Consider the following 22893-nt stretch of genomic DNA (forward strand, 5'->3'; position numbering starts at 1 on the left):
CACAACTTAAAATTACAGAATTATAACAAAATTACTTCAACTAGTAGCCAAAATAATTACAATGCAATCTTTTTAGTATGCTGTTTTCCCATAGCCTTAATTTGAGAATCAAAAGTTTCTTTACAACATTACACCTGTTTAACAATCATTACTCATAACCACAAAAGAACTGTGAGGATTGGGATGATTCCTCTACTTAAAATGTTCAGAGCTTCAAGAAAAGCCACAACAGCATTTTTAACATGGAACAAGAGTATATTTATTTATACAACAAAAATAAAAAGGTTAACAGAAGTTGAAGCATCTCACTCTCGAGTTCAGAAAGAAATATTAAGTGAGCATTTTTCAAATGCAACTTCAATTTAAAACGATTTAATTAGAATCCAAAATTAAAGCATTTCTTAGCAAACCCCAAGAGAGGGAGAAAGATCAAGAAGGGTCATTTCAATAAATAATCTAAAATATTGTAACTATCTAATGATAGCAATTAAATTTACAATAAGAAAAAATAAATGAAAATTTAGAGATAAAAAAATATACAAGGATACAGCAATAAAAGTGCTGGAATTAGTTTCTAATTAATATTATGCATTTCCAAAATAGAGATAATATATTAAAGTTCTTCTAAATAATGAATATATTATACATTCACAGCAAAGAAATTGCAAACCTTAATGAAATTTTATTTTTACTTTCGTCTCATTGACTTTCAAAGATATTGGGCTACTAAAATTCACACTTATTCTAACGGGGGGGGGGGGGGGGGGTATCCTGAGTATAAGTACATGGAAATAAATATATAGTGTACATTGAAGCGTAATAGATAATTTAAATCTGAGTTCATAATTGTACAAGAATCAAAAATATAAACTTCATGAATTCTTAATAATCATATATTCACAACTGCACTTGGAAACAATAACGATTGTATAATTCCCCATATTTTTGCATTAAATTTGAAAATCTAAATGGTAGCATTTTCTTGATTATTTATTTCTAAATTCAGAGAAGGTGGATGTCCACCAGTCAAAGATAAGTTCCTTGAAAAATAATCAAACAAATGATTTCAATTATTAAAAAACAAATAATAAGTAACCACTTGAAACTCTCTGAACTTAATACTCATAAATTGTCATATTTTTATTCAGAAAAGCATAAAATAAGAGTAATAAATTGCTGGAACTGCTATACAATATTTTTAAGATTAAAAAAATTTTAAACTATTAAATAATATGAAAATATATATCTAACCACTGATTTTTCCCCCCATCACATATATACGAGAAAATAAACACAAATTAAATTTTCCAAGTATTCAAATCTTTTTAAAAAAGTCCTTTTTTATTGATCACTTTTTGTTTCACATGAATAGAATATTACAAATTAAAAACAATTTTCTTGGTTATGCTCTTTTAGACCTGTATACCACTGATCATCCTGTGCATCTGCAAAGACAAAGAAAAATTAATTAGATGTAGAGAAAATATTTTACAAATGATTTATAACTATTTAAAAGGGAGAGGAGATGTTCAGGTAATACAACGAGAGATAGATTCAGGAATTTTGTATGAATTTTTATAAACACTGCACATTATGAGGCACCACTTTTAATAACTGGCCAATTCAATTTCACATTTATAACTCAATCATCATGTCAAGGATTTATCTTAGTCTAATTCTTTATTTTAGTCAAATTGTGAAAAAAAAATTAATTGACATTCTTGAAGTTTTGATCATTATTAATAATTAATGTTTCCTTACTTATAAATAAAAGCATCAAATTATTATGACAGACTACAAGGAAATATTAAATTTCAAGTAAATGTAACATTAAAAGTTATTATTTCACAGGACATATCTAATGGAATATAACAATAATTACAAGATTAATTATGATACTTTGGATTATCTCGTTGATCATCTTTGCCAAACCCGATATTACCCTGTGCCCCAACCCAAACCCCGTGCCAATTAACGTATTGCTTTTTATTATGATGGTGCCAAAGGATTGGTGCATTTTCATGAGCATTGACAGGTCGACGGGATAATCTCAAAGTACTTTAGTTAATATTATATCATAAACAAATAATTATAATAATTAACTTAACAATTAACTTATTAAATGGTTTTAATAATTAAACGTAACTGTACTACTTTATAATTCATAAATTTATATTTTTGAAAAATTTATAAATTTGACAACTTGAGTAATAACATTAACCAATTTGCCTGTGACCTTAGGCAGTTGCCTATTGGGAAATATACCTATGAATATGATATTGTAATACTTTACCTCATCAAATTTGTGAATTTGTCTAATGAAGAAGTCACCATAACGAATGGCTACTTTAGTGTCAGCAATATGGATCATATCCTGTAAAAACAAAGTTACATCAGAAATCACACAAAGAAATGGCAACTGATAAATGATCAGAATTGAGTGATTCCTCACAAACTCACCCATAATAATTTTCAAATAAATTAATATTAAAAAAAAACACTAAATAAAATTTTCAATCTCACCTTATCAATAAAGAAATCAACTTCAGAACCAGACTGAAATTCTCCTTCTAATCCACTGGTACCTTTAGTCCAGACCATATTTTTCATTTTATGCTAGAGAGAGAGAGAGAGAAAGAGAAAAAAAAAAGTAATTTATACAACAATGTAGGCAGCCACCAGTAAAATTATATTTTAATAATGTAAAAAAAAAAAAAAAAAAAATGCCTAAAATGAAAAGAATAGTACTCAGAAATATACCATTAGAGATTAATGCTTATGATATAATTTGAAACCATGCATTTGCAATTAATATGTCTTTTCTTGCCGATGTATGTAGTATTTAAATAGAATTAATCACTACACGCAGCATATCAACATTTAAAATACACTGAAAGTAACTGCTAGAACTGACCTGAATATCAAAAATTATTAAACATAGAGAATTTTGCATCAGAACTACTCTTAACCCTTTCATCATTCATCCGGCCATGCAAATCTTATCCTCACAGGCAGGTTTCTGTTTCAAAGGTGGGTGCAGGATACAAAACAAATTATCACCAAAGATGCATTTGCTTTACATCTTGCACTCATGGTTTGAAACAGAAACTGCTCTGTCAGGGTAAAATTTCCATGGCTGGATGGTTGGATAAGGTCAGTAGTGAAAGGGTTAAACTTTTCACCTTGCAATCTCCAACCCCTTTTAAGAAATTTCACATCTTTCTCCACATCTTCATTAGAGATCAAGATCTTTGTTTCAGAAATTATACATTGAATACATGACATTCAGTACACTGGTGAATAAAATAAATACAATTTGTATTCTTTTACATCTAGAAATTTTAGCAAACAAAGATAAAATTACCTTGAAGCAAAGCAGATAATTTACAACTAATTCTTCTTTCTAGGAAAAAATAAAATAAACAATATTATGTATTATGATATAAAATGCAAAGTTGCTCCAAAAAAGTAAAAAAGAAAGTATGTGAAATAGTTTACCATTTCCAAGAAGGTAGCTAGTTTAGCAATTGGCATTGTTGTGTAAAGTTTCAAGTAACTACAAAAGAAAAATGTAACGAATATAATAATTTTATTACTATCATTATCAAGTACATCATAGATTTGACATTTATATTCACAAAGGTTAATATAATAAGAAATAAAGGGAAAAAATTAAAAAAAGAATTGTCAAGAAAGAAAGGGAAAAAAACATAAAAGCAGGTACAGATAAAATAATCATTTAGAATGTAGTTCGTCATGTACAATTATATTAAAACATCAATGCACAAATAAACATAGAGGTCAAAAATAGAACTAAAATATATCCTATAACAAGTTAATCTGGACATTTTTACAGTTCATTTATTACATAATCCATTCACTAATACTCAACATTTAAAGATAACTTCAATTTAATGATAATTAACTTCAATTCCAGGTAATAACAGCAAAAATTAAAACTATGCCTTAGTTTAATTGCCCAAAGCAAGCATTTAAGAAAAAAAAACATCTTGACGTTAAAACTGTCAAAAACATGTAAGTGAAAGATTTGATGGAATAATAAAACTGGTAATAGTTCATTGTAATAAGCAAACACATTGTTTTAAATTGTTTTTAAATATTAATTAAAATGAAAGAAAAAATTAAAAAATAATATGTGTAATAATATGTTCTGGAGTAACAACTAAAAATTCAAACAATTATTAAAGTTTTAACTTTTTGAAAAAATTTTAGCAAGTACATACTACTTAAATACATGCATGGAGTTCTGTAACCAGTATGAAAACTATGTATGAAATTTGACAGATTTTGTGGGAAACATTGCATACAATATTTATCATTTGACTAAATTTACAGATAATATGGCAGTCCATAAGTAATACTTAAATAAAAAGTTTTTCACAAACCTGCGAATTGTTGGGAGCATTATCTGTTGTCGAACTTCATCCATAAAAACTTTCAATTGAGCAACAAATGGTTCCTGAAAGATTTAAAATAAACATTCTAGAAAAACAAGCTCATATTTTCAGAATAAATAGATTAATTTCAAATGAATAATAGAATTAATTCAATCAATAATAAATATTATTGTTGAATGAATATTCAATTATGTATTCAAATTATGTAATTCAAAATTAAAGCCACAGTTAACATTTATAAAAATGTTCAGATATATAATAATATAAAACATAGTTATAAACTAGATACATATTACTGTATTTTGTTTTAAAAATATATTCAATTTATTAAAAAAAATAATTATATACTAAAAAAAGATTCATCCCACTTAAAAAAAAAATTCAAGCCTGTTACAAATTTGGAAACTATTGAGGCAATATATTTTGTAGATTAGAAATTTAAATAAAAGAACAATAGTATAATAAATATCATATTTTTTGGATAAAAGCAAAAACATTTTTCTTGTAATGGAATAATAAACTATGCAATCATAAAACATTTAGTAGCATTTAAATAACAAATAATATTTAAATGCTTTAGTGCTACATTTTATTAAATAATTTGGGAAAATAATTAAAAATATTTTTAAAAATTAATGAAGCAGGAGAAGTAAAAGATTCATGGACCCTAGTGTTTTTAATCACAATTATTTAATATTCAAGAAGATCAAGGTAATATTTTTTACTTATCATGCATCAAATTTATCCATTTTATTCAAAATTACAAGATGAATCACTTGGCAAGCTATTTTATCATGGAAAAACAAATATCACATAGAAGTTTATTTCTTTGATAAAATTTCCCAAATGAATGCGATTTGAATTTCAGTGTTCTTACATAAATGACTATGATCTTCGACTTAAGTAATTATTTAGATAAAACATAACTATTAATATCATGCTTTAAAACTTGATATAACTAACTAAAAGAACATTTAAGTTCAAATGTCTTAGTTATTATTAATATTTTTTTTTTTCCTTAAAATAAAAACTTATTATAAAAAACTTATCAGCAAATAAAATCCAAAATTTTGAGAAGCTTTCACAATAAAAATATACAACTCACCCTATGAGAATTGGCATCCATATTTTGAATGTCATAGCTTGGTGGAACAGGTGACAAAAATTTAGGGCAAGCAAAAGAAAAGCAAGCTTCAAATTCAGATAAATCTCTACAAAAAATAAAGAAAAGATTAATTCGAACACAAATGTCATTAAAATAGGTATGGACATTATAAGAAAGCTATGACTTATGCACTTTTTGATACTTTCCTCCTCTTTTTTTTTTTTTTTTTTTTTAATAAAAACCCTTTTGTTAAAGTAGTAAGTGAATTTAAAAAGTAGATATATCCATATCTGTTTAAAAACTAAACAATACTATGTTCATAACAGACTTAAAGTGTAAAAAATTAAATTAAAATTTGCTTAATTTCAGAAGTCTATAATATATAAATACGTTTGCTATGATATAAGTTGTAAATAAATCCATTACAAAATATAGCACCAGCAGCTAAGATAAATTAAAAATTAAATACTATATGATTTTTTTTCCCCATTTAAATAAACTGTTAAGACAGAAAATATTTAAAAGATCTGCTACCAAAATATTCAGAAATGCCACCAAATAGACTCATATAAAAAAGAAATTAATCATTTTAAAATTAGAATTTTAACATGTAAATGATGTTCATATTATAAATATAGATTGATTAAATGAATATTTATAAACTTCATACAAATGATATACAAAATTCAAACTTAAGTGCACTAATTTGGATTTTATTAAATATTCAGACAAAATGCCCCCTCCCCGCAAGTTTCTAAAATTTCTTTTGGAATTACAAATATATATTAACTCATATTAAGAAAAAAAAAAGTATTATTTGCACTAGTGCTGAACAAACTGTTAAACAAAAAAACTCATAAATAAACTGACTCAGAATAAGTAAAGATAAAACTTTACACCTTAAATAGTAGCAGATTATATGAAATAAAAATAAATGGGAGAGCATTTCTGATTGCAGCTGAATTAAGTTCTAGCAATTTAAACCGAGAAATATTCACATACCCACGCTGCATGTTCAAAAGTTTTTCTCCGTAATTTTCCTTAATAGTTGACAATACACTCTCATCAATTCTCTGAGGATGCAATACAAGACAGATTGTCAACAAAGTGTACATCCGTTCAGTTTGTTTGTTCATCTGAAACAGAGCAGAAAAATTTAGAATTTAAAGTATCTCAACATTAAAAAACATCAAAACAGAAGAGAAAATATATATTATATGCAAATACAACAGTTTGGCAAAAAGTTAAATGATTTAAATAAAAAAGTGCTTATTATTTTACAACTATAGTAAAGGGTTTCTGAAGGTTTCTCATCCATTGATCTATTTTAGTTAGCATTCATGCAACTTTATTTTCAATTGCAAAATTTTTCTCTACTGACTTTAAATGAGATTTATGTTGGAATATAAATTAAATTTATTTCAATAATGAAATAAAATTATTATTATTTTTGTAAATGCTATGAAACATTTTTAATTAATTTTCTAATACCAATGCAGAATAACAAAATCAAATGTTATCAACTTTTGCAAACTTGTAAAGGTCAGATTGAGAAATGAAGTTCAAAGAACCATGTTCTATTCGGCAAGTAAGAATTCCATTTTGGAATTAACAGATTTCTATACAACTTTCATAAAAGTAAATTACTTAAGATAAAAATAATAAATGGATATAAAGCATTTCAAGATTTTATCTGGTATGTTTCTTATTTAATATATATTATTAAAATACATTTAAATTTTTTAAAACTTGCTGAATACTAATAAATTACATAAATAAGAAGTTTTAACACTACTGAGAATAAAGAAAGTTTTTGAAGTTAAAATTTAATATCAAAATTTTAAATATTTATTGACATTTGCTTAGATCAGCTGTAACAATGAATAGGATGAATTAAAGATTTCTTATACTCTCAAAGTACACATCTTTTCTAAATCTAAAATTTTAAACCTGTAGCAGTGACCTCCCTAAATTTTTCTCCCATACTTTCTAAAAAGATGAATTTCTGCTTGGACACTTTTTTTCTCAACTGATTCAAACAAAAATTTGAGATGGAACAACAACTACATTCACAAAATTACATACCAAATTTGATTTATTTAAATTATCAAATTTTTCAATTATCACATTTACATGCTTCTGAAACAACAACACGCTGAAAGGCATTCAACTCCTAGTTGAATTTGGCTCAAAATTTGACAGGTGTCTATATGACAAATGATAAATCTATAATTATATCCATTTAGCTCTCTTATATTCGAGCAGACAGACAGATTTCATCTGAAATAGATTTTGCTCAAAATTTACAAATTTGGTGTAAAGACCACACACCAAATTTAACCTATCAATAACTCAAAGAATCTTTGTTGCAGACAGAGAGACATTTTTCAAAAATGTGTTTTTCAAACTCAGGGAGGTCTAAAACTTTGAGGTTTGCAAAATCTCAAGATCAAATTTTTTGACGAAAACAATACTTTCCCTATGCTTCATATACAAGAAAATATATTTAAAAAAAATATTAACTGCAAATTTTATTGTATAAATATATAATTAAAATTCTAACTTAATTTTTATACTTTTCACATTGAAGCAATCATTTAAGCATTGTTTGCTAAACGCAAATCAAGAAATTTAAAAATAATTACCTGATCTGCTTGATATGTCTTTTGTTGGAAAAGATTTCTTTGTGTCCTTTGAATGTAGAGAAGAATGTTGGAGAAGGATCGAATAGCATCTGAATAACGCCTCATCATGAGGTACGAAAAGCCAACATAATAGTATGTGGTTATTTGGCAAGCAGGAACACGGGAATACAAGCTCTGAAAAAATTGAAACCATAAGAAACTTCACAGAAGGATTAAGATTAGAAAGGATATTGTCAATGTAAAAATTTAACATTTTAATAACAAAATAAATAAATCTGACAGAACAGCAAAGTACATAAGCTAAAGAAAAAAAGCTAAGCATCTAATAAAATTCTCATAATTAAAACAATCACTATATTTTCTAATTCCTCTATTTAATAGTAAGTTATGCATAAAAGGTACATTAAAAAAAAATGTTACATTGAAATAAAATACTTAACAAAAATATGGCAGATATCTTAAAACACTATAAGAACTAATTACACAGGTCTTGTTGGGTGGGGGTGGGACTTTTGAAGTAAAAAATAAAGGATAATAGAAGCACTTATAACTTTCGACACCTACTCAACTAAGATACCTGATATATCTAAGATATAAATGCAATTTATATAGATTTATGTAAAAGAAGTTTAAATGAAATGTCAAAATTTTGCATCGCAAATTTGATTTTAAATATGCAGTCACTTTGTAAAAAAATTCTTATATGATAGAATTAAATGGATTTCATTCTTAGAATCAGCAATTTTTTTTTTTTTTTTTTTTTTTTTTTGCAGGCCTGAGTTATTAAACTTGCACATCAAGGAACTTTTTAAATGAAAATTTATGCACAAGAAGTTTATCCCCAAATAAAGTTGATATAAATAAAAACCAAATTGAATAATTTAAGTTATAAATTCTAAAATAACTTAAAAAATGAGCAAGTTTTAAAAGCCCTAAAATTAACTGCTTAGCTAAAAAAAGACTAACTTTTTATTCTATAAATTATATATTCTGGTATAAACAAACATTTTTACTACTAAGCGAACTTTCATTTCTCTATATTAGACATTTTTTATAGAATACAACAATTTCTAAACAAATTATTTTAGCAATACAATATGATTTATTAAAACAACTCTAAAATATCTAGTAAATATAAATTTTAAATAAAAAAAACATTTTTTAAAGAAAAATAAATTGCTAATTATGAACATCATACATCAATATATGAATTACAATGAAATAAATAAATTACTTTTTTGTTCAATTCTATGTTCTCTAAGACTTTAATAGCTTGGTAGTAGTCGCCCAACAGAGAATGTAAACGAAGGAGTCCAACCAAACTGAAATAACCTAACATTTTATACAATGGATGACGTCCAAATTCTCCAGCAACACTGTCAGGATCGCCTGTTAAAATAATAGCACTATTATTTTTTTACACTCAAATTACATAATAACAAAAGTTCACTTGTAGAAAAATCATATCTAAGAATATCAGACACCAAGGTTTTAATAATGATGAAGTTTAAATAAAATTCATATAAATGAAACTTTTAAGATTATAAATATGTCTTTATTAAAAGATAAGAGGTAGGTTAATAGGAATTTTCTAAATTTATAGCAGCAAAAAATACACTTACCTCCATTAGTGTAGACCTCAAGCTGTCTATTGATGTTTGATTTATCCACAAGTGAATGAAGAACATTTAATACACTATGTACATTCCAAACCTACAATTGAATAAATAATGCAAAAATAAGTAAATAAATTTCAAAATAGAATTTACAAGGACTGGGATTTTAAAACTTGTCATTGAACAGCAATCAAATATTTAAGCAATATCTGTAACATATATTGAGAAAGAATATGAAATTTTTTAGAATTTCGAATTACAAAATATAATTTAATATTTAAACTGTCAATGAAGGAAATTAAAAGTTCCTTAAAGAATTATGCTTCACAGAAATTATATAAATTCAAATAATAAAAATGAATGCAACAGCAAAAAAGTAATATTAAATGAAATCTAAAAGAAACATGCTGAGTGTTAAAATAATCTTTTAAATAATTAGAAGAAAAATGATTTGTATGTACTTTTCCTTACAATTTACGTAAAGGCAAATATTTCTACTTGAAATCATACAAAGAGTATAATATTTCTTTGAATACTGATTCAAACTAGGAATCATGGGAAGGCACAGGAATACATTTCTTCTCTTTTTCTCTATATGTGTATATATAAACTTTTTTCCTGAGATTATTTCAAAATATCCATTAATTTTTTAAAAAAATATTTCTAAATAAATAATTATAATTTCCTAATACAATAGATTTTGCATCTATGGCTTTGACATCTAAAGTATTTAACTCCACTCTGTTTAGAACTAGAATGAGGCATATTTTTCTTCCCCGGACTACATTTCTAAAGATTTAAATTACAAAAAATATGTGACCATTTTTATAATGCTTCATTAATTACAAAATGTTAAACATAAGAGAATAATTATTCCACATTTTCGCAATAAGTATTGTAAAATTACAAATCTTATTTCATCAATATTCATTAAACTTACTATACACAAAACATAAATTATTTACCTTAGGATGCTGGCGAAGTTGTTCAATTTCGTCAGTACTTCGCTTATTGAGCATACTTTGATAGTGACTGAAATTTTGGAACTGGAATAAAAATAAAACTTCTTAATGTTAATAATTTTCATTACATTTCAAATAATCGTTAAAAAAATATATGTAATTCATTAGATGTGAATGGAACTTAAAATGCATGCAACTTTAAAAGAAATTGGACAATTAATTTTAAAACAAAACAAAAAATCTATTGATGCATCAAATTTATATAACAAAAAAATCATTATCTAAAATCTAATGTTTTAACTAATAGAAGGAAAAAAATCAATCACGCAGACTGATTTCAAATATCTATAGAATAAACACAAAATGTAAGAATTGTAGGTAATTCACTTTTCATACATTTTATGAATTATGAAAGAATAAAAAAAAGCTGACATTTCAATTAAATCAATTGTCCTTTCAAATTAATAAAAAAATTATTTACAGATAAGTCACAATGTAAACAAATCATTTTGTTTGAAATACAAAGGAATTTTTTAATTTTATGGGTAAATGCTTCAAATAGCCAAGAAAATTCCTTTTTTGTAATATTCTTTTAAAAATGTCAAGGCCAAGGCCCCTAAAAATATATTTACAAAGATATACAGATCATTGTCAAAATATGTTATGGTAAAAAAAAAAAAAGAGTTAATATTTAAGGAAAGTTTATTAATTTCAACAATAATATAATATAATAAATATTAATAAGTACATTCTAGACCAATATTTTGAAATGTCTAGAAACAGAGGTTGACAGCTTAATAAAATTTTAATTAAATTAATAAATAAAAAAATATTAACACTTACAAAGTAAAAAATAAATGCTTTTAATCTCTAATTAAATTTTCAGCTGCATAATGGAAGATAGTAAAATCTTATGCTATTCATGGGAAAAATCTTATGCTATTATGTGGTTCATGGGGACATTAAAAGTATAATTATAATATTTATAAACAAACAGCTATTTTCAATTTAAAATAATATGCTTACTTGATATATGAATTCATCAATAATTTCCCATAACCATTGGTTAGGCAATTCCAACTGAACAGGTTCGCTAGCACCTGTCAATGTCAAAATCAAGAATGAAATAAAGTTCACAATTACAACAAGAATTAAAAAAGAAAATTAATATCTCAAAATCTAAAATTTCCAATAAGAATTCATTAACTGAAATCAAAAACACTATCCGATACTTACTCAGTATGAGATTAAACAGACAACAATAATTATAGTATGATTCAAATCTCTCTGCTATGCTAGGGCCTCCCTAAAACATACAGAATAAATATATTCCTTCATGAAATGATATAGAAACATAACATTACTTTAGATGACATATTCAATACCTACACTGACTCTAGCATACAAATGTCTGTAATATAATTCTTTGTAAAGAATGTCAAATTTTTCATCTGAAATTAATAAAGAAAATTATTTGTAAACTCCTATATTATTAACAAAAATTTCAAAATGAAATGAAAACTGAAAACACATTAAAGCAAAACATACCATCACCCACAATAGCTGCTACATCTTTGGCTAGAGGCCATGGAGTTGACTTGTAAAATCTTTCTGTTAACTTTACATAACTATAAACAAAATAATTTAGATTTGGTATTATTTGTCTTTAAAGAAAATTAAAATGCTTTATAAACACCTAATTTTAATTAGATAAAATAAAACATTACTTAAACCATCAACACACTATAAAATAACTTTTGTTTAAATACATATGACATAAAAACTGACACAAAAAATTCTAGAAACACATGCGATTTTCTTGTTTGTAATAATATTAAATTTTAAGAGCAGATTACAAAAATGTTAAAATACTCACGCAAAATTTCATGGATACATTAGTACAAATTCTATAAGATAAACATATTTTGTCTCAGTGATTTGGTAATTTTTTGATGCTTTGGTGTTTCAAAATTCCTACTCTTTTCTAGAAGACTTAAATCTTCTGAGAAACTATACAAGTCTCACTGCAACTGTTGATGGGTAAGTTGTTGTTGTACTTTCATTAGGAGTGTATCAGTGCCAAAAAAATCATTAACATTTTGAATGAAAAGAAATTGCTGACTTTGATCGAGAATTTGATTCAGATTTGTGGGAACAATTTTGAAATGCTCATGCTCTGATCATTTTCTTTTTATCAATTATAAATATTTGTAAATAACAACTGCAAGCAAATTCCTGCTTGTGTCATTTTAATTAATACCCATATAATCCATGAACTCACTTATACCATAATGCACGTGATAAAAACAGAATAAGAGATAAAAATAAACACTATTCATACATCGTTAATGCAATTAATTGTATGCCACTATTTTAAAAATAAGTGCTATTTGAGTACAGATGATATGAATAATACAAAGATGAGTAACTGGTTCACTGGATGGTTGATTACACTCTTCTAATTAAAATATTAAAGTAACTCAAATCACAAAATTAAATAAAAATAAAATGGCATACATATTTTTATTAAAAGGATATAGTAATAAAAAATGAAATATAAACTATAAAAGCATTAACAAATTCTCAACTGGAAACACTTGAATATGTTATCTAATTATTGCTAATTTAAAAATTAACACTATAAGGAACATTAAATAAGATTTTGAATGATCAAATAAATTTTTTCCAGTATACCTTAAACTGCCAGGTAATGAGGAGGAAAGAAATTACACATTTCATATCAGAAAATTAATATCCTGACATATATCTTAACTGTAGTGACAATAACGATAAATAACCAATTATTCTTATAAGTATGCTTGATAATATGACACAATATGTCAACTTAAAAAATATTGTGAAAAGCAATAAATTTATATATTTAACAGATTTATATATTGAAAACTAGGAACCAAATAAGTATTGCATTCCTAGGGGATTGCTGAATACTTATATTTCATTATCAATTTACATTTGTATGGTGGGGGAAAAACTATGCTTACGATTTAAAAACTAATTAGTAGCATATATAATTTATAACATAATGGAAAGGAGTTTAAAAATTCTTATACCTGGTCTCATACATGCTTTGAAGTTCATAAACATTTCCTTCACTTATTGCCTTAGCTAAGTACAGCAAAAAATTCCGCACTACTTCAGGAATTTTGTAAGTTTCTGCTACTTGTCTTTCATAATCCATATCTAAAAAGCATCAAATATAAAGTTATCATAATGTTTTTAAAGCCAAAAATTAAATTAATAAAAATAATTAATGTCACCAATAATAACTACAAAGAAATACATATAGTTTTTTTAAATGAATTTTGTTGATTAAATTAATGCACTGATTTGAAGACACATAATGGTTGATTCTGGAAGAAACTTATAATTTTAAATAGAGTTAAATACAGTTCTATCAGATAAAGACACAACAAAAATGACATCTTATCTGACTTACTTGTCAACATTTAAGTAACAGCATATAATTATATTTAAACTACAAGAAAAGATATAATGCCAAATAGGATGAAGATTAATATGATATTTTTCAAAGATCAAATCTGAACAAAGTGTAGATTTGAAGACACTGAAAATATATATGGGATGAAGTACACTACTATTTCTTTTTCTCCTTCCTATTCTATACAAAGATGATGAATGTAGGATATAACTTTTATGAAAGGAATTTTATGCTAATAAGATTGCCATCTGATTTTATGTTAAAAGAAGATTAATATTAATATGATGTGGTATAAACTTTATAATGAGTAGTGTTTTCTACAAACAACACATTTTAAGTATGCATTTCTGACGATTCTTATTTGCTTCAGCATAAAATTCATGCAATAGCTCGCAACTTTTTAATTTTATTTTTATCAATTAATTGGAACTATAGAGTTATATATTAAAATAAATTATTAATTGGAATATGTTATATTTTGTATAGAATTGAAATCTATTAAAAAGGAATAAACTTCTTATTAATGCACGATTTTGTTTTTTAGTGAATAGTTAATTTCCTAAAAGGTTACTGTGAGTCAGTAAAGCATTTCAATAAATTTAAGAAATATAATCTATAATGTTGTTTTTGTCTTCTCTCATTCATTTCATAAAATGTAAAACTCAATTCTTATTAATATTTGTTTTTATTCAATAATTTGCATTTAGCAATAATTCATGCAACTCTTCTTGCAAAAGTATCATCTTTTGTCTTTTAGAATAATCAATCACTATCTCACTTGGAATAAGTAATGTCAGTTAAACAATAAACAAATTATAGAAAAGAAACAGAAAGAATTTCACAAAACTTTGGAATCCAAATAGCCATTATATAAAATATAAAAAGCTACCTTGATTAACAAATTATATTATATATATATATATATATATATATATATTTATTCAGGAATATATAATTTATACAATATTGCAGAAAATCTCTTCAATTATATTTTACTTGTTGAGCTTAAAAATAAATCACTAATTAGAAAATAATATTAAAATATACTTACCAGGAATTAAAAGATCTGATATTTATTAAAAAACACATATTAGTATTTTATCATTGATAAACAAAATTGCATCATTATAACAGAAGAATACACAAAAATTATAACTCATTAGAGAGTAAATTGGGTTTGAAGACATGTATAAATCAATAAATTTAATACAACTTTAAAATATAAAAAAACTCATAAATATGATTTTTTATATTTGCACTCAGTTTCAGATGTCAAATAAAAATATTTAATTATTTCTACAAGAATGAAATAGTCAGTTTAAAAGCTAAATTGTAATTCGATAAGGAGTTATAATAAACTGACAAATATTCCTTCAGTTAATTTCAAACTTGCATCCATTAAATATTGCAAGCATACAAATTTACTCGCATATAAATTAAATTTTCACACAAATACATTGCTGATGATAAATCAACAGCATAAAATTCTACAATCGAGTGATCTTCCAAAGTTTGTAACAAGTCCTAAAATATTTTTATGATACTAGAAAGAAATTAAACTCTTATTTTCAACTATCTGTATTTACAACATAAATGAACCAAATTTTATATTTAATTATTAACATTTTAAAATTGAAACATATTAAATTATTAACTTACTAAGCAATTTATTTACTTTGTTATTTACAAATGTCAATACATTGTTTTTTTACAATTGTGACAGAATGTAATTGCATTCTAAATGGGAATCAGATAAATCAAAACATTTATATACAATTATATGAAAAAAAAAAAAAATGTTTAAATGAAGAAGTTTAACAGAGGCATTCAAGCTCTTTTTTTTCTCCTTGAGATGGAAACATCTACCACATAATACAGAAATCAAAATTACAAGGATTTGAATTGTAATCACACGGTAAGGAAGATGATTGTATGAGTATATCACGCTCAAAACTGTATTACCACAATAGCATGAATATATTCATAAAGGATTTTCAAGGGAAATAGCTCTGAATATTAACCCCTTACCTCCGAGGATAACTTGTGAGATTCGGTCCCTAGTGCCACATATATAGTTGCAAGACATATATATATATATGCCAGGGGCAGTTGACACATTGACTTAGGGAGACGTATATATACGCCCGTGGCAGGCAAGGGGTTAAGTCCCAACTCTTGTTAACCACATAGTAATTAGGGCAAAAATACGAAGAATTTTTGAAAATTTTGTCTTGCATACAAGAAAAGAGTACTTATATTTCTATTAAAATATTTATGCATTATAGGTAATATTAGTTATGAACACCATATTTTCCCAAATTTGCTCCACTCAGCTTAACAGGGGAAAATAATAAACAAGTGCCCCATTATTATATTGCATCTCATGTGAAAAATAAAGCTTTATAATATATTAAAATTTAAATTTGTTTCTATTTTTCTAATAATACATGAACAAATGAATCAAATTATATTTTTTAAACAGGCACAATAACAAATATATCTATAGAAATTAGCATAAAATAATCTCAATCTATAAAATAAGGATTCATTTTTTTTCCTTACCTCCAATCATCTCCATGTCATGGCCTCCATGATAGCCATAGGCATCATACTAAAACAAAATGTATTAGAATTAATAAATATGCTAACATTAGCGTCAAACGTTTTAAAAGAAATACAGACGAACTCTAAAAAATATTCAGTAAATTTCAACACATTTACTAAAAAAATTTACAACTGAAGAATTAACAATTAATTAATAAAGCAATGTTTATATACTGCATAGGAAAATTATTTTTAAAAATGGTAACTCAGACAAACCTTTACCTCGTCATATTCTTCGCCGTATTCCATCTTGATTTGCTCTTTTCTGACAACTTCAAGGAATTGTTATATATTTATTTAAATAATTTTAACTCAAAAACGTGTAAATAAAAATTTACAGGAATACGGCTTTCCACAGACGTGGTTACAGTTATATGATACACGGTTCCAGTTACACGATACACTCCAAAACAATGAAATTGATTGAGACACAGTGGAAGTACCTGAATTTATTTTGACTTTAATTAATTCATTTTAAATATACAATTCAACGATATGTTCATTTTTAATGTGCAACGTCCGATTTTATTTTTATATAGATTTGATATACTTATTTCTGTTGATATACTTATTTCTGTTGGTATCATGCTTCAAATTATGTTATTAGCTCTAGAGTTAATGCGAACAGTTATTTTGGAATAGCGAGGGCAAAGAAACTAAAAAATCGATTATATAGTTATTTAAATAAATTGACAAATTCTGTTTCTTTTCATGATTATCAACTTCTTAGTGCCCACAAAATTTGATTTTAATTTTCAGTTCAATTTATATGTGCGATAATATAAATTGTACATATATGTATCCAATTAAAATTTTTGTAAAGTATTATAGCGTAAAGTATACAATTATTTAAATTATCGGGTTTTTTCCTTCTCCTTTACCACGTATTTTATGTCGTTTCTATTCTAAACTTAGTTCAGTTTCAGCGTAGCACATGCCTCGACTAATTGTATTTACAAAATCATCATTTCCATCAAGAGAGAATTTTCATTATTCTTTTAAAGGGAATTAGCTTATTGGGACGGAAATTATTCAATTTTCTAAGTTTTGAAAATGAAAAACATTTTCAGTTTCAGGAAAAATTATTCATACTTCTATGAAATCATTAATTGTTTCGTAGTTAAATCAAAAAGTGAAATTAACTGGTCAAATGATATTATATTTAAGCTTTATTGATTCTGAAGGTAAATAATGATAAATTTTGCGATAAAATTGTGATTAAATACAAAATTATTGTGATTAAATTAATACTGATCTGATTTATTATCCAAAGACATCAAAACATCCAACTGTGTATTAAAAAAATATTTCTTTGTTGACAATATTATAATTTTACTGCAATTATATTTGTTCCTTTTATTACTGGAAAAAATTATTTCAGACTGTTTGTACATTTTATTGGCCTGCTTAATCTAACTGGACATGAATTGATTTATTATTCATTATTATTGCTCAGTGTTATAATTGAATAGAATATTACAAGATCTTTGAACTTTTAAATAAAAGCTTTGAACTATTCGTCAATCTTCCTGATTATGATTTAAAATGTATATTATACTAATGCACTAAAAGGTACTCAAAATATTCTTGAAAATCAATGCATATAAATGATAGTTTCTTTGCAAGAAGCAATGTTATAGTGTTGAGATGGTTGCCAATGAAAAACAAGTTATAAGAATAAACAGATTATATAATTGAGTGGTGATTATTTGTAATGGGGTAGCCCTTTTAAAATTATGGAATTTCTGAATTGAATCTGAATTAATGATACTTACACATATTCAAAATTTAATTACAAAGCTGAAGTTTAATAAGCTTCTGAACTATTTCAAAAATCAACTTTAGTCCTGTAGATTTAAGTATGTAACTGAAAAATCACTACATCATTATAAACAGAAAATGCATATCAATATATATTTCAATAATTTTATTTTAAACTTGAACAATGCACCCAAATATAATCTATTGATGTTCTGTGTAATTCTAAATGCCTATGATAATGGTTTAATATGGCGATTTCCAGATTCTTGGTAAAACAATTATCAAATAGATTGGATTTTGTAACATTTAATATGATACCAGATATCAATAATATTTGTAATATATATTCATATGATTCTTTAAATAGGTAATATAATTAATTTAATGAAATGATGTAACTAATATTATTATTGAGTGAAAATCTTTTTACATATAGTGCTTAATTAGAAGTAAATGTATTTATAGAAATACTTAAGGTGGAATTATGCGCTGAAATATTATGATTCAGTATTAATCAGATTAAGTTCTAGTCTTTACATATTTTCTCTCTATTTGTTCCTTTTCTTTCATATTTTTGGAAAATTTTTACTTGTGTAAGTGACCTTGCATAATTTGTAATTTGCTTAAGTTCACAATATTAATTTGATGTCTGAAAAATTTAAGAGGGTAACACATTACATATTCTTTATATATAAGTTAATTGTATAAAACTTTTACAGCTGCATAAAGGAATTGTTTTTCAATTCTTGTATTATATACAAACGGGTCCAGTTGAAAATATTTCACATATCAATTACTTAATCTAATTATATACGACTCAATTTGATGGAGCTTGTGGTCAGCAATGGATTTCCCATTAGGCAGTTGCTCAGGACTGCATGCAGTTTGATTAAAAAAACTAGACATTTAGTTGCCAAATAAATAAGTTTGTAAAAATACAAATTCTTTGCATTATAAAATATTATGATAATATTAATGTTATAAAATATTAAGATAATATAAAACATGATATTAAAACTATATTAATGTTTCATCATGTGTCATTAATCAGATTGTTGTATGTTTTATTGCATTCACTTAGTTATTAACTGAATATCTGCTTTTAATATTGTGTACAGATGTGAATGTTTGATTATCTGGAGTCATTATGGATAAATAAAAGAAAATACATATTTACAAATTCAATAAAATAAAAAAAAAATATTAACCAAAAATAAATCATTAACATGCTGACATATGAAATTTAATTGATCATCTCATTAAAAGAGGGGCATCATATGCATTGTACATCGATGTAAAGTGCTTAAATTCCTTTTTGCTTGTAAAACTGCACATTTATGATATTAGGCTAATGTAAGAAAATTGGAGCATCATATATATAATATTTTTTAAATATTTTACAAGTAAAAAAAAAATAGCTCAAAAATTATAAATAAAATACAGAGAAAATACATCTATGGCCTTTTATGTATGTTAGGCTTGTGATAGAAAAAAAAAAATGTGTAAAATGATTGAAATAAACATAACAGTAATGGAAATGCCTCGCAAAATTCCATGTTCAATTGTATGCAGATATATGTGCCTGTGTTTAATTTAATGGGAATTAGAATAACACTATTGCCATTCCTAATATTTGAAATTTTTAAAACTAGATTTTTTAATAAGAAGGGTAAAAAAGTTATAATCAATTTATAAAGAAAAAAAATGCAGTAGACACAATACCATTACTTTTAATAGTTGTAAGATGTCTGCTCATTGTAATGCTTTGCAAATTTATGAGCCATAACTTAATACAAATAAAATTAACTTTCTAGGCTTATGAAATATACAATTATATATATCTATCTATCTATCTTACAACTATTTATACTTATAACTATATATATATATACATATGAAATACTAACATCATACGAGGAAAAACAGCTGTTTCATAAGCTTAAGTATGAAGTTAGTTAAAATGTCTAACAAATTTCAAATTCCTTACATTAATGCTTTATTCATTTTAAAAAATTGGTAATAAACAAATTATAAAATGAAAATATTGTTCATGGTAGACAAAAACATTACATTATGCTTATTCAATTAAGATTTTGTAATTAAAATAAAAAGAAAGAAAATGTTCTGTTAAGTACATATTTTTTTGAAGTCACAGTGTCAATAAGTTAAAAATTGAAATCATCTTCCATAATTTACGAGAAAAAGAAGTGTGAAGCATTGACCTAAGTTTTGAATATTTGAATTTTTTATTTTCTTCATATAAGTTATATTTTTAGTTTCACTACTTTTGGATAAATTGTTTTAATATCTCTTCACTATGATAGTTTATGCTGTTCTTTCAATAACTGAAACACATCCATTATTCATATTTGATTCCTTTGTGACACAAGTTTATACAAGCACTTCTTTGCCTTCTGAAGTGTCAGGACTTGTTTCTTGTTGAATGGAATCACTTGGCATTAATTGATTTTCCCCTTCTAGAATATTACTACTCTCATCTTTCACAGGAAGAGCTTGAAATGATTTGATCTGCAATGCATCAGCTAGATTATCTGCAAGATAAATAATGCTTCGAAGCTTGGCTTTTTCATTTTCAAAGGAAATTTCTGCAATACGCCTTCTGAACTCGTGCATTAATTCGATGGCTTTTTCCTTTTCTTCTATTTCAAATAAAAGCAAGGCAAAATTTAATGGAATTGTGGGATCAACTTGATCTAACTTCATAGCTTGATCATATGCCTGACATGCATTTTTCACATCTTGAAGATATTTCAAGGCAATTGCCAGAAGCATGAATAATTGCCCACTGTGTGAGTTAAGATTCATGGCAGCACTTAAAAAGTGAAATGCAGAAGCATATTGTTGCATTGTTAGATGAACTAATCCCAGATTTTGTAAGACTTGCCAACTAAATGGCGCAAGATATGTGGCCCTTTTCAAACAGCTTATGGCAGCTACATATTTCTTTTTACCAAAGAAACACATTCCGATATTATTCCATAAAGCAGGACTTTCAGGAATTTTTGCAACAGCTATTCGATATTTAGACAGAGCAACTTCAAAATCACTATGATTTTGGATTATGCTCCCAGCAGCTAAAATAGCTGGTATACAAGCAGCATCAAATGCCATGGCTGTTCCAAGTTTCTCAAAAGCTTTTTGAAACATTCCACACTGTAAATAAAGTAGTCCTAATTTTGATGCCAATTCTGGATTTTCTGGAGAATGCTCCACTGCCTTGCGATAAGTTGAAATGGCAGCTTTGATATCGCCTTCCATCACATGCAGTTGTCCTAGTGCTATAAAAGTTTCATCTTGTGGCCTGATTTGCAAGGCTTGTCTGAAGCATTCAAATGCTTGTTTATGATTTTGAAGATGCATGTAGCAAACACCAAGATTATGGCATAACTCCCAATCTTTACTGTTCATTCTAGCAGCTTCCTCGTACACATCAATAGCATTCTTATGCCTTCCAAGTAAGAAAAGTGAGCGTGCAACTTGTTTAAGGTTTTCTGCAGAAGTATTCAAAATAGAACAAGTTTGAAATAGTTCTAAAGATTCCTGTATTCTACCTTCATGCCGAAGAATCAGTGCCTGTACATAAAGAGCATATTCACACATTCCTTGGGTTTCGTCTAACTGTTCCTTGATTATCATTTTACAAGTGTCGTATTCTTTACGAGTAAAATGTAAATGAATTAACCAATTGCGTCTTTCTAAAGTTGGAAGCTCAGGAGGCTTACGAACCACACTTTTCTTGCTTTCTTTCGTTTGTTTAGTTGATTCAACCACCAATTTTGGAACAGTTTCTTCTGGTGGGGCAGTTGGTTGCTTATTTGCTCCATTCTCTGGATGTTTATTTTCTGATTCTGTATCCTCCATAAATGTAATTCAGATAAACGTTTATTATGATGAACTAATAAAGTGGCTTCTGTTTAGAAAGATTTTCTTAGTTGTATTGCGGAAGATAAACAAAACAAGCCCATGCCTATCTGCATGCACCGTTACCATGGAAACGCGACAACAGAAATCTGATACTCATACCGCATCTGCAGTTTGATATCCAAAAAAATACTTCAGTCAACTATTGAGATATAATAAGGGGTTGACTGAATTAATTTACTGAAGTTTAAAAAAGATTTGTCATTCATTTAAATATAACAATTTTTTGTTTGTGTTTTAATAATAATAATAATAAAGCAACTAGGAGCCACAATTCCGTTTCTAGAACCATTTCATGGCGCCATCTGCAGATCAAATACCTCACTAAAATCAGGAAATTGAAATTATATTAGAATTAGATTCGCAAATAGAAAACAATA

The 22893-nt window shown here is 25.9% G+C and overlaps 2 protein-coding genes across 3 annotated transcripts; both read right to left on the reverse strand.

Annotated features, from left to right (window-relative positions):
- Positions 1–1320: 1320 nt before the first annotated feature.
- LOC129968792 (eukaryotic translation initiation factor 3 subunit L-like) lies at positions 1321–17196 on the reverse strand. 2 transcript variants are annotated; one of them, XM_056083044.1, is made up of 19 exons: positions 17033–17196; positions 16769–16817; positions 13818–13947; positions 12295–12374; positions 12136–12197; positions 11983–12052; positions 11773–11846; positions 10750–10830; positions 9791–9881; positions 9403–9557; positions 8169–8342; positions 6526–6659; positions 5524–5629; positions 4407–4480; positions 3499–3556; positions 3365–3403; positions 2524–2616; positions 2294–2374; positions 1321–1445 (listed from the first exon to the last, which is right to left on the reverse strand). In XM_056083044.1, exons 1-19 carry the CDS (start codon positions 17057–17059, stop codon positions 1413–1415), a joined length of 1611 nt encoding a protein of 536 aa, XP_055939019.1. In that variant the 5' UTR covers positions 17060–17196; the 3' UTR covers positions 1321–1412. The 2 variants fall into 2 exon arrangements, with proteins under 2 accessions (XP_055939019.1, XP_055939018.1); XM_056083043.1 differs by having other exon boundaries at positions 17027–17196.
- A 3434-nt stretch (positions 17197–20630) lies between these two features.
- On the reverse strand, positions 20631–22575 carry LOC129968866 (Bardet-Biedl syndrome 4 protein-like). The gene has a single exon (XM_056083175.1). It carries the CDS (start codon positions 22451–22453, stop codon positions 20963–20965), a length of 1491 nt encoding a protein of 496 aa, XP_055939150.1. The 5' UTR covers positions 22454–22575; the 3' UTR covers positions 20631–20962.
- Between the last annotated feature and the right edge of the window lie 318 nt (positions 22576–22893).

Source organism: Argiope bruennichi, chromosome 5 (assembly GCF_947563725.1).
Source record: "Argiope bruennichi chromosome 5, qqArgBrue1.1, whole genome shotgun sequence".
Taxonomy (NCBI): domain Eukaryota; kingdom Metazoa; phylum Arthropoda; class Arachnida; order Araneae; family Araneidae; genus Argiope; species Argiope bruennichi.